Below are 13,406 nucleotides of genomic sequence, written 5' to 3' on the forward strand. Positions count from 1 at the left end.
TACATGGTTTCTCCAAGACCGCTAAAATCCCAGTTAAGCAAAAGCATTTCAGCAGATGCTGAAGTCCCACTAATTTTGACAGGTCTGAAACCATGCGCTTATGTGCATTATTGACTCAAGAACCAAATAAACTCTACCCCAAAGTTATTACATTCTGGGTCAGAGGATTAATTTACATTGCAAGCACTCAGGTAAAAGTCTCACGTTAGGCACTGTGCTGCACTTCCCATCTTCTCCTTCAAGTTTGTGGCTGACCTGAGTTTTTCCCATTCTGCCCTCCCTTCCCAAGTGTTCTGCACTACACTAACATCATTAGTAAAGCTCTTGTGCAATGCATATGCGTATCAGAGAAATTCATACTAATCATCCAAGGTCATTTGAAAAGTTGCACACATATATATTTTAGTTATATATAATCTTTTGCAGCGTTAACCCCACTCCAGTGTGAACACAATATACTCCATCACTAAACCTCCATGATAATATGTTTAATTGCACTGACAAGAGTCTTTTCTTAAGTTGCCTATTAATTACACACTAAAGAACGATTTTAGGCAGAGGTGCTCATTCAGAGCCAGATCCTCCACTGATATAAGTATAGCACCATCACCCTTAGTTGAGTTATGTGAATTTACCCCAGATGAGGTATCGATGTTCATTTATAATTTCACATTGCCTAAAAAAAATTAATTCTTACAGAAATAGGCCATGAAACACGTGCAGCCTGCATGATTTTCTTCATTATATATAAAAGATTTGACGCCCTCTCCATACTATGCTAAGGAAAAAAATTGCCTAGTTAAAATATTAAATGTGATCACATTCAAATCAGACCCAAAATTTAGGTATTTTATTTAAAAAAAAATACACAAACCTTAAAACTAAACAGAAATATGTTCATTCTTTTCAGGTTCCCATGGAAACATCTTTTAGAAACAATTAATTCCTCTGCTGCTGCATTTATAATCTACACATAGAAGTAGTGAGAAAATGACAGTAAAGCACACACAACAAAAAGCAGAACTGAGTGTTTGTCCAAGCTGATACACATAAAATCCTTATAATCCAAAATAAAATTGGATTTTAAACTATTTTAATTACTCTTTAGTAATATATTAAATAAGCATCCTTTTAAATATCAAAGTAGGTTAGATTTCACATGTCTATTGGAAAAATAATTAAAAATACATAAGTCAGTGCCTTGTCTAAAGAGAATATTTGTAGACGTTAATTTATACTCTTGTCAATATCATATTTGTTTGCACAAGCCTTTTGCAAAGATATATTTTGCACATCAATTAACTGTCAAAGAAAAATTAATAGCTTGTTTATGCACCCGACCAACTAAATCAAAGGAGTTCTATTTTTTAAAAATGGGACTTTTGGACGAAAATGAATACAATGAAAAAAACAGAGAATGGTTAATGTATCTAACAAGAAGGTCTCAGACATTAACTGGCAACTGGAACTATGGTTTTTATAGGGTCATATTAGCCTTCTAATTATTTGCAGCTTCCACTATGCCTTATTTAGAATGACAGTTTGCAGATTTTTAAAAAAAATCCTATTCACATTTGGATACAAACTATAGCAATGTATTTCCAAAATAGTCACTCTTTCAATAAATATTTATATGGTATTTCTAAGCTTGTCATAAAAAGTATTTAAACAATACCAAAAAATAGATAAGTCAAGCCTAGGTCAGTATAAGACAATCTCTTTATAAAGGAGAAGTAACAGTTCTCCCCATAGTGTGATTACATGACACAGGAATCAAACCAAGAACATGCACAGGAAGTTACAGTTAAACTGGTTTAATTGAAGTTCTGTCATATTTCCAACATTTTTGGTCATCTGAGGTTTGTAATATTGAACAAAGATGTTTTCAAGCACTTTAACTGCTAGGACAAGATAGGAAAATGTAACTCACTTCCAGTATGATTAATCCACTTAGAGGCTAATGAGTTTGCACATAGCCTTTGAGCTTCTAGCTCAGTCAGTAGAGGCTCATATTTTTAGATCCATCCAAGGGCATCTTGTTACAAAGAAAAACACTCTGATTGCCATGTCCCATTAGGGTAATAGTAAAACATTTTTAAACAAAGGGACAAATCCAGATTTCAGTCGGATTTCCAGAATTGGGCCCAAACTGCTGGAAACTTCCCTGTGGTCTAATCTTTGCAGCCAGTTACATTAGTCTACTCTCCTGTATGTACATAGACCACCTCATTTGTCCAAATGTGATTCTGTGACTGACTTTCAACTAGTGTTAGCACAAATCGACCCTCTTGGCAACTTCATGTCAAACCATGAACATTGGTCATAGCTCCTCCAAAATGCACATGTAAGGTTCTTCATTTCTGTCCACCTGTACTACGTATAAGGTGACCACATCTCCCGGTCCCAGATATGGGACAGCGATATACTGGGGGTGGGGAGGGCAGCTCCTCCCTGCTTGACCAAGCCCTGGGGAGCCAGGAAGGAGGCAGCAGCTGCTGGCCCTCCCCAGGAACCCCTGGAAAGCAGCAGGGACATGCTCTCCCCACTTCCCCAAAGCTTGGGGAAGTGACCTACATGCTCTCCAGCCAGCAGCTGTGCTGCCACTGGGGGGGGAAAAAGGTCAGTGGGAGGAGGGCCCAAATTTGAGAAAATTGGTCCCTTTAAAGAAAAAAAAAAAGTAGCGTTCCAAATACAGGACCATCCTACCAAATATGGGACAGATGGTCACCCTAACTACATACAGGCTATTTGCAACAGGAGATGTTTAGATCAAATGCATTCAGGTACTGCTGGGGCATCAGTGCAAAAGCTAAGTTTTCAAAGGAGGCCTAGGGAGTTAGGTACTCTATTTCCATGAATTTCAAAGGAGTTAGGGCCTTAACTCCCTTGAAAACGCCCCAAATATTAGCTACTAGATTTTACTAAGTATCCCATGATAGATTTAAAAAGTTCTCTTAAAAATATATGGCACTAAGTGTAAAACTGTATAACTTCCTTAATTTAAAATGCCATACTTTAAGGAAAAAAACCTTGCAACTTATCTTTCTTTTGTCTTCACCTTTAAATATACAATTGATGGGATGCAAGCGTGTCCATGAAAGGCCGCACAAGGTTGTCTGTTGAGAAGTAGAATATCAAGCCAAAGGTGATGGAGATGGGAAGAGCAGGCAATGCTTTCTTGAACACAGCCAGCAATAAGAGAGTCAGACATAAACCCTAACAGAGAAGGGAACAAAGTCAAAAGCAGACATTACATAGACTCAGAAAGGCTTTTGTTGTGGGCAGCACAGCATGTTGTTAATATAGTATGCACTGCACAGAAAAGGAATTCTGCCTGGGCTAGAGGGGATAGGATATAGTCCCCAGCTTCACGCAGAATGGCAGCCTGTTTTCATTCTGATCCACAGTTTGAGGGGACATGGGCCTCCCTGAGGAATCTAGATCACAAGCTCTCTCAACCAGGAAGGCAGTATAAGTGAGATGCACCAATGTCCTTCTTGATATATAAACTACCATTGAAATAAATTTATACTATTATTTCAAAATCTTCCTGTAGTATTTACTGATCGGTTACAGATAAAGTGTGTAAGTTAGCTACAAACCCGAGCTTCATTTTCCATACAAGGGTTAGCATATAGCAGATCTATTTTGACAACTGGAAAGATGTTAAAGGTCTGGGCGGGGGGGGACGGGACACAAAATCCCTGATTCCTCCTCTGACTTGCTCTGTACTTGTTCTGGCTGTAGAACATGCCAAGGTTTCAGTTTTAATTAGAGTACTTTTAACAGAGCCTAAGTTGCAGTTTTGGGAGGTTTTTAAGAGGCGGGGAAGGAGTGCGCACACAAACATCTGGGTACCATTTCCTTCAGTTGTCTGAATTCTTTAAAGGATTACCACCAGTGAGAGAGGTTAGGTTCTCCTTCAACTCTGGAACAGCCAGTGGCTAGTGATAAGCAGACCCAGTCCTTTTTTCAGTCAAGATCCCCATATTTCAAGGCTGATTAGAATCTAACCAAATTCAAGTAAGTTATTCAGTGGCTGCACTCCCCTCCCACCAGGGATTTCTTGCCATCAAGGACATCCCACTGCATCCCTTCCACAAAAAAAATGCAAGCCATGTACAATGCACAGCTCCTCCAGACATGGAAAGGAAGACACTGGGGCTTTGGAGAGAATCTGTTTTTCCAGAGGATGGTGCAGAGCAGTGCACTGGACAATGAATTTGTACTGGATTGTGTAAGCAAAAATCTTTTGTTAAGGGGGAAAAAAAAAACAAAAAACAAAACACACAACCCTTGTCTGTTTATCAACAGAAAACCAAGCACTAAGCCACAGATTTCACAACTCCTTAGCTATGAAGAGGACTACATAAACAAATACTTCAAAACAACACTATACATGGACACCGCCAGCGTAACTAAGGTCGTTTCCACACATGCCACTTTCTCCACAGAAGGGGCCTCTGGAAGGAGGATTTCCTTCTGGAAGATGCCCCCAGGGGCTGAGCTTCTACACGTTGTTTTGGAGTCCAGAACAGCGTCTTCTGAACTCCAAACCATGTGACCTTATGCTAATGAGGTGTGTGGAGTTTGCATCTGTCCCTCATTAGCATATTTTGGGCTGTTTATTAGCATGCTACTTTCGCAGAAAGTGGCATGTGTAGAAACGGCCTAAGTGAAAAAAAGTCCAAAACCTGCATTCCCACATGGCAAACTCTTGAGGGCAAGTTCAGCACACAGGGACTCCTGGATTGATTTCATTAATTATGTGTTGTAAATGCTGCCATTTTTTAGGGCTTGTCTACACTACCACCCTCCTTCAAAGGAAGGATGGTAAGTACGGTGTTGGGAGTTCATTAATGAAGTGCTGCGCTGCATAGGCAACACTTCATTAAGCAAATTCCCCCCTGCGGCAACTTCGAAGTTTTAAACTTCAAAGTACCGGCTCACGACTAGCCGCACCTCATGCGTTGGTACTTCGAAGTGCCAGGGCACCCCTTTACACAACTGAACGGCAGGGAGCTGACTCCTGGTTCCGGGCTGCCAGGAGACAGCTCCCTTGCCACTCAGAGAAACGGGGAAACTGACCAATCACTGAGCTGGTCAGTTTCCCTGCTCCTGTCAGGGGCAGCAGCTGAAAGCCTGACTCTTGGCTGCCACCCCTGACAGGAGCAGGGAAACTGACCAGCACAGCAGCACCGGTCAGCTTCCCCTCTCCTGTGAGCAGTCTGCAGCCCAGAGCCAAGCTCTCTCCCGCCTGCAACTCACTGGACACAAGAAACTGACCAATGCACCAGTGCTGGTCAGTTTCCCAGCTCCCACAAGTACAGGGGAGCTGTGAGCCAGGCTGCCACCTGGTTCCTGGCTCCTCCCGACTTGCACGAAATTTGAGTTACACGCAGTTGCCCAGGAACACCACCTTTGCATAACTCAGGGGTCTACTGTATATTTTAGGGAAAACAATACCGTGCAGATTGTCTCATGGCAAACTCTAGAGAGCATTTGCTGTAGGAAAGAGATCTGCTCAAAGGATGGATTAGATAACCTAACAGGTCTTTTCCCATAGTGAGATTTTTAAAGCTGGGTTTAAAGCTAGACTCACACACCCTCTATGTTCAACACACTGTTAGTTGCTTCTTTTCCCCACTAAATTTATACCACTGCTCAGCATGCACCTTTCATTAAAATACTGACAGCATCAGTGCCTGTAGCAGCACTCTTCACCACACATTGTGATCCGATTTGCAAGTTGCAGAGCCCCTTGCATGACTCGGTTCAATGACAGCTACAATATGGACAGTTTCAGAGGAGTTCCCTCCAGTACTTCTGTTGCTTTCCAGTCCCAAGGCCTACAAAGTTCATCAGTTTGTCAGGGTGACTAATACCAAGGAGGTGTACAAACCTCTTCTATCCTTGTGAGGCGGCTCCTGTCAACAAGAGGCAGATTTTTTTTGGTCTGTACTTGCCAGTTAAGCCCAGAGGTCTCATACTAAATGTGACAAGAGCCCCAGTTGCTATCCATTGAAGCATGAACCTCGGCAGTTCAATTTGAACTGCCTTCCCCAGGTCCTTATTCCACCACCCAATGAGCTCCACACAGCAGCTGTTAAGGATTTTAGACCTTTTCTATGCTACTACTTACTTCAGTCTAACTTATGGTATTCAGGAATGTGAAGAGTCCACATCCCTGAGTGAAATGAAATTACACTTAAGTGCCAGTGTAGACAGCACTACATTGCTGGGAGAATTTCTCCCTCTGACATAGCCATCACCTCTGCCAAAAGATGGAGTAAGTAAGTCAACAGGAGAACTCTTGCCCATCGTCTTAGAGTGTCTTCACCAGACACGCTACAAATGCACAGCTGTGCTGCTGTACCTCTTCTAGTTAGACTAGCCTTTGTTTGTTATGTAAGGGTTTTTTGTCCCAAAGGCTCAGTTCACAGCTGATCACCTTCTTGTCCCAGAGATATCAGAGGGCTCATGCTGATCACCTGTGCATACAGTACAATGGTTAGAGTCACATGTGGATTTTTCCCATGTATTACACAGCATTTAACAGTGAGGAGTTACCTATATGCCCATCAGTGTCACATACTTTCTGGTATTGCAACAAAAAGGAACTTTTACAATTTCACTTACTATAAGAATTGCTACAAAGCAGGCCAGTGTCGTATTCCAGTCTCCACTAGCAGCAGCCGCTGCTTTCCCTACAAGCACGCTGTAAAATATGAAGTCTCCCAGGCCTAGCTTGACACCCCCTGTTAAAGCAAAAAATTCAAATCAATGCTTGTGTTTATTTTTGTTCTCCTTGCTTCTCCCATCTCTAATGCAAAGTTTCCACTCTTGACTCCCTCCTCAGATCACCATGATGATTTTGTACCCATTTAACTATATTGAATTGTACACAGATATAGATAAGAGGTGTACAACTCCCTAACACAGGAAGTTATACTAAGATAAAAGTGTTTATTATTATAAGGAGAGTTTATGATTACCAGACATGAAACACCCTTGTACTGATTATGGCTGAATCCACCCATGAGGTTCCCCTGACAACTATATACATTTAGAAATCAGTATAGTTACATCAATTTCTAAATGGATATTGTTAAATTGGTACAAAAAACCCAAACACTGTGTGAAGAGCAGCCCTTAGGAATAAGAGCCTGCTGTTCTAAGCATATTTAGACTAGATACCACAGCATGAAAATCCCTGTGGTCAGACTATGAAAGCTTTCTTACTCAGTCATATCTTACTTTTCAGATCATCCCATTTGTTTCAGTGAGCAAGTTGGTCCCAATATGAGCAAGAGTAGGAGAGAATTTGATCTTTACTGTATATGGTGGCAATGACATATAAAAAGCACGTTGTCAAGACTTGTCTGTCTTACTTTCCTCCTCTTCCAGCTCTTCTAATAAGGAAGTGGTTGGATGGATCAGAGCTGGACTCCTGGCCTCGGAGACTTCGGAATCCATGTATGCAGGATTGTCATGGTTCTCTCTCATATCTTCAGCTGGATTCACACAAACACAAGAAATAAGATGAGATATATGTTGATCAAATGTTTTTAGAAACAGGAGGTCAGCCCCACTTGCAAAGGGGATTCCCCATGACAAACCAAAAGAACGTGCGGGCAAAGTCTGTGTACAACGGTAGTAGTCATCAGGAGTTAAAGGCACTTACTACATTTTTCATGCAGCAAATAACCCTTTTAAAAAAAAAAATAAATAAACCCTGTCAAAACTGCCTTACTGAAGTAAAATGGCTTGAACAAGTTCTTCTACATGGGATACAACAGGAACTTTAACACTAACTGGTGGGGAGGGATCTCAAACACATTGTTGCAAATACAAGCAAGCAGACTACAACATTAATATTACCTGTCACCAGACAATTCACTTCTAGTCCAAGCAAAGGTACAATTGCTACTGTATGTTAGTGTACTAAACATAGTTAGGTTTTGTTTATTGTGAACATATCAAGCCTTAAAGGTTCATTTGTTTTGTCCCCCTCACTTTTAAAACAAAATTAAACACTGTTTAAAGAAAGATACTACTAGCTTCTGAAGTGCAATAAAACCAGATATTTTTAGTGATTTACTGGAACCACAATTTGTAGTAAAACCGCCGTATTCACAGATACTACCTCACAAGGCAGGTTATGCTCATTCACTTTTAAGATGTGTAGTTTGACTTCAAGTTATAAAGTAAACACTAATTGCAGTTGAACACTTATGTGAAAAATCCAGACATGCCCCAAGCATTTAGATAATTGGGATTTTACTAACTGCACTTGAAAGCATATTCAAAAAAGCCACAATAATATAAAAAGTAATTAAGTCTTAATACCAGACCTTCCTGCAGCGCTTTGCTAATCATTATTGACAAGACAGGTGAAGGTTTGAGAAAACACAAATCTTTGAGGTTTTAATATTGTCTTGTCTGGCACACAACAGAAAAACAAACTACAAATCATGCAAAAGTTTAATTAAGAAGGACTTGCATTTATTATGCCGGAGCTTTGCAATTTGAAAACCAAACACACGAACTACAGGACATCATTCTACATCAAACAGCAAAACAAACCTGAATCCCATGTCTGCTGAGTAGGGCCCCTTGAAGCTGGGTCTGGCTTTGCCATTCCTACTGTCCACGCCATAGCAGCTGCAGGGAAAAAAAAGAATGTGTGTAGAGAATTGTAGGCCACTGACTGTTCAGAGGAGATAGACAGTATTTCATTGTTGCTACTTGATCTTCCTGCTGCATAAAATTCAGGATTAAACTAGACATCACCCTGTGGGAAAACATTCAAACCCCACACCTGGGCTGTTCTCCAAAGCCATATGTTCCGTTTTCCTACTCATTTACTTTGCAAGGGGAAAACAGAGGGAGGCAGCATATTACAGGTGTCAGTACTGAGATGGCAAGTTATTGCAGGCTGGGAAGCCACTTTTGTTTTCTGTGGAACTCAGAAAGCTAAAGCCCTTATATTAGGAGCCTCTACTTCATTTGTAGTCACTTCATCTGCTAAAGGAAAGGGGTGGCCCAGGAAACAGTGCTATTAAGGGGAATGTTAGTGCTATATTTGCTGTAACATTCTTTGGTAACGAGAATATCGCAACCCACTTACCTAGAATGGAGAGAAGGTTTTCTGTTTTTTATTTCTGATTGGCTACCCTTTCACTTTTGTTTTTCTTTAAAGGAGTCGGGGAAGAGGATGTCAGATGCCTCAGGGGAGGTAAGTGGTAATATCCAAGGGAAGACAGAGGGTTTGGGGTTTACTTCTGAGTTGACTCCCTGACGAAGAAGTAGGGCTGAGATTGATTTGAGATGTACAGTAGGGCCCTGGTTTCTTCAGCGGAATTATTGAAAGAGCAAAGGCAGATATAGTCTGCTATTCCATTCAAGGTTCAGTTGTAGCAAGGAAGCATCTAGTTTCACAATGGAAACACAGATGTCAGGCAAAATAAACTTTGTGTGGAGTAACTATGTTCTGTTTTTCCTCTCCAGTGGAATACGTTCATGGTCTATTAGCTGAGAGTCAGACTATCCAGTCCTCCCTCTCACCCTCAGCTTAACAGAACCCTTGCTAAAAAGCAACACATCCCAGAGAAATCCTCTTCAATCACTCTATGGCAATAGGGTGAACCGGAAAAAGGCTTCATTAAAAGAGCACCTATATCAGCCTATGTCAATTTCCATCTGCCATAATGAGCAACCTGCATCCAAAAGAAATGTTCACCATAGATTCAGTGCTGCAGACGTTATCTGAATAGCAATGTTACTGTGGTACCAGCTATAGCATTGCTACTTTCATAATAAGGGCCCTACCGAGGGATTTATTGTCACAAACATTTCACTTCTGGAGATGAGGCATGTCAGGCTCGGAAACCAGCAGAGGCTAAGTAGTAAAAAAAGCACATTCCCTCACTTTCCATTTTCCTATATGGGTTTAAGGATCACACAGGTTAATTAAGATATTAAATATCTGCGGTGCCAAGCTCTACGTGCTGTTTCTGAATAATATATTTCTAGAATGGAGGAGGAGCAGGGGAAAATGCTGCACCAATTAAAAAATGACTGTGATTCCTTGTGAAAGCGGGTAACAAGCAACAACAAAACAAAGTTGAGAACCAGCCACTTGCCAGACGTGTGCATATTGCTTAATGTCCCACTAAAGGTGCTCAAGTAACAGGGTGATAGGTGTGACCATGTACCTATACAGACTAGAAAGAGCTCCTATAGTAGTATCCGTGATCTACTGAGCAATTCTGCTGTCAGGATTGTTGCACCCAAGCTTCTTTGGCAGGGTGTAGCCATATCAGTGGGCAATGCAGGCCAAACTCCTCAAAGGCATATGACATGATAGAGCTGTGACATTACTGTGGCACCTGTTGCCCTGTAATAGCTAATATTATAAGACTGTACCCTTGGAGATGCCAGTTTGGAGTCTTATGGAGGGACCAACGTAGGCATAAATGGGTTTCCTTTGCATGCAGTGGTCACTGGCTAAAACACTGCAGCGTGAACCTCTCTATTCCCGTACCCTTGGGATCTGACTGGTACCAGATGAGAGAGTTTTCCAAACCACAGGAGGTCAGCGTTGCCTACCAATATTATCAACACTTCCACTGCTTACTGGGTTCTTAGAAGACATTTTGGGGGTAAATTACAGCTAATCAACAGCAAAGAACACAGAAAGCCAGAAATGGTGATTGTAAAACTTTATGGACCACAGAAAACTTGGCCACACCCATGGTAAGTGGTCGTTCAGCTAACTAAAATGCCAGATTGTGGATGGTGCCAGACAAGAGATTTCCAGACTAGAGAGGTTCAACCTGTAGTACAAGTTGGATGGTTATGTTTCTCTCTAGGACTTCGGATACCGTGAAGGAGACATTGATTCTCATGCATACCACTTTCTTACACAGAAATCTCATCATGAGATTTCATCGTAGCACCACCTATTATAAAGGTTGCCTGACCTCCCATAAGACCCTGATTTCAGTTGCTTATAAAATATTACCAAACTTCAATGGCCTGCACAGATATTTTTCACACTGGTTACATGCATAAGGTTGGGGGAGGGGAAAAAAAAATTAAGTGTCTATCAAAAGACTAGCTGTTTGCAAGACAAGGCTAGGAAAAATGTTACATGCCCATACTTTTAAAAAAAAATCTGATGACCTTTTCTGTGAGAGGTTCTAGTACCACCATACTTTGGAGCATGAACTTGAAAATTAGCAGAAGGTGGACAATGTGCTAAGGACATGCCTTTTGCTGTTCCTGTGAACATCTGCCCAATTTTGGCCAAGTTTTAAGCTTCTGAAAAATTGAGGCTTGCTCAGGTTCATGAAGACATCTTACAATTTAGCAACTAAAATCTCTGAATACTGCGTACACCCTGGAGACGCTTCAGCACCTTACAGCATAATCCTCTTGAGCACACACACCACCATATGGTCTTTAATTGTATAATCACTCTTTACCCATTGGGCCCATTTCATTCAGTGCACAAGATGAACCTTTACAAAGAATCAATCAGGGTTGTGAAAGGAAAGAGGCCTGCAGAACCCCCACTTCATTTGTTCCAGAGTTAGAAGATGTATGGTGAACAAGGCAGGGGACCACAGGAGGAGAAAGGACAATCTCATGGTTCAGGCAGCTGAATGCTGCCCTTGAGAGCTAGAGTCTATCCCTGCCTCTGCCAGAGTACCTGCAGGATACTGGACAAGTCACTTAAAACCAAGTGACTGCCTGTGTATTCCTCACTTCTGGATATTTAACTTAAAGGGTAACCAGACAACACGTGTGAAAAAGCAGGAATGGGGTGGAGATGTAAGAAATGTCTATTTAAGACAAAGCCCCAATAAAGGGACTGTCCCAATAAAGTTGAGACATTTGGTTGTCCTATCAACTTGAGGCCCAGGAGTCCTTATTTGCAGAAATGCTGAGTACTCAAAATGGTATCTAATCAATGGGATGCATGCTCTGAACATACAAAGTGCTATATAATTCCAAGTATCCGAGTAACCTTAATTCTCCCATTCCCTACATAAGAGTGCTTGACTTTGCAGCCTTTAAAGTTCTTTTAACATTGCTTGTGTTTAATACTACAATAGGCTGATTCACAGCTTAAAAGATGTCGAGTGTAACCCACACAACACACATGCCAATGTTATCTAAAGTGACAAAAACTGGTCGATAAATAGTTAACTGAATTTTTAGGGGCATGTCTACACTAGAGTTTGTGGCCCCAGTGCAGCTTTAATTAAGTGACCACCTGTTAGCTTGAATTAGCCACCATCTTTTTAAATGCTGGTGTACCACCAACACAGCCAGGTTGTCAGCAGAGGGGACTGAACTGCAACCTTAGGGTCAAAAGTCCTGTGCTCTTCCACATGAGCTAAAGGCCAAGGCTGTAGAGCAGACACTTCACTCTCCCTAGTACGTGGTCTTAGTGCCTCTGAGGATACACTAGTTTAGACAATACAAAATTGTTTGTTCTAGGATAAATACTCTGTACCAATGAGCCAAACTGCCAGTGTGAACATAAGCTTGGAACCAACATAGATCCTGTTAAAATATTAACTTTCAAATCTGGCAGAGATTACTCACAAGAATAGATTAATGCTGGAAATATAGGTTCATTTCTCTCCTGTGCAGTTTCTACCAGCATTCTCAATGGTCCTTTGGGACACAGCACAGCTATCAGATCTGTGAAGAAAAAAAGGGTCAGGCTCTCTCATCTCCAGCCACATATTTTGTGTGTGTCAAAGCTACCAGGCAATTCTTTCCCCAACTCCCCTCAAAATGACATCTGGAGATATCTGATGCACCAGAGGTGTGATGTAAAGTGGGTAAGATCGCCATAACACCACCTCAGTTAGCCTCCTCAAAGAATCCCTTTGCTGAAATACAACCTCTCAAATTTAACCTTGTAAGACTTTTTTTCAGAGTTCTGATTAACCTTAGTGCCCTAAAAATCAACCCTCATTTCCTAAAAATGAGCGTGTAGTGCAACGGAACTGTACAGGATCAGACTGCACATAGCATTGATTATTCATGTTTCCACATCCCTTGTTTCAAAACCCTTATTGTTTTGTCATTTGCACAGTTTGTGCATTTGTACCTTTAATGCCTGGGTGCCAGCTTCCCCCTTCAAAACTCCCAACCCCCTGAGAACATCAGCAGGTAAGTTTCCCCTAGTTCTGCCAGCACATCTTTGTATTTACAGTAAGCCCTTGATTTTATGGGCCTCGATTGGCAGTCTTTGGGAACAATGAAGTCAGTTGTTCCCGAAGTTCACTTAACCAGGGCCCGTAAAATCCTAAATACTCACCCACCTCCCCCCCCACCCCAAAGGACTTACCACTGCAGAGCCAGAGCTGCAGCCACTTCCCCTG

At 41.5% G+C, this 13,406-nt stretch overlaps 1 protein-coding gene across 3 annotated transcripts in view; it reads right to left on the bottom strand.

The window, feature by feature from the left end:
- Window positions 1-466: 466 nt before the first annotated feature.
- PSEN2 (presenilin 2) overlaps window positions 467-13,406 on the bottom strand; it is a 29,518-nt gene continuing 16,578 nt past the window's right edge. For all 3 annotated transcript variants that reach the window (XM_074989873.1, XM_074989871.1, XM_074989872.1), the window contains 5 exons: window positions 12,619-12,717; window positions 8,587-8,664; window positions 7,392-7,514; window positions 6,640-6,758; window positions 467-3,216 (listed from right to left, as the gene is read on the bottom strand). In XM_074989873.1, the coding sequence (XP_074845974.1) occupies window positions 3,061-3,216; window positions 6,640-6,758; window positions 7,392-7,514; window positions 8,587-8,664; window positions 12,619-12,717 (575 nt within the window). In that variant the 3' untranslated portion in view covers window positions 467-3,060. The remainder of the gene's footprint in view (window positions 3,217-6,639; window positions 6,759-7,391; window positions 7,515-8,586; window positions 8,665-12,618; window positions 12,718-13,406) is intronic.

Source organism: Carettochelys insculpta, chromosome 3 (assembly GCF_033958435.1).
Source record: "Carettochelys insculpta isolate YL-2023 chromosome 3, ASM3395843v1, whole genome shotgun sequence".
Lineage (NCBI taxonomy): Eukaryota > Metazoa > Chordata > Testudines > Carettochelyidae > Carettochelys > Carettochelys insculpta.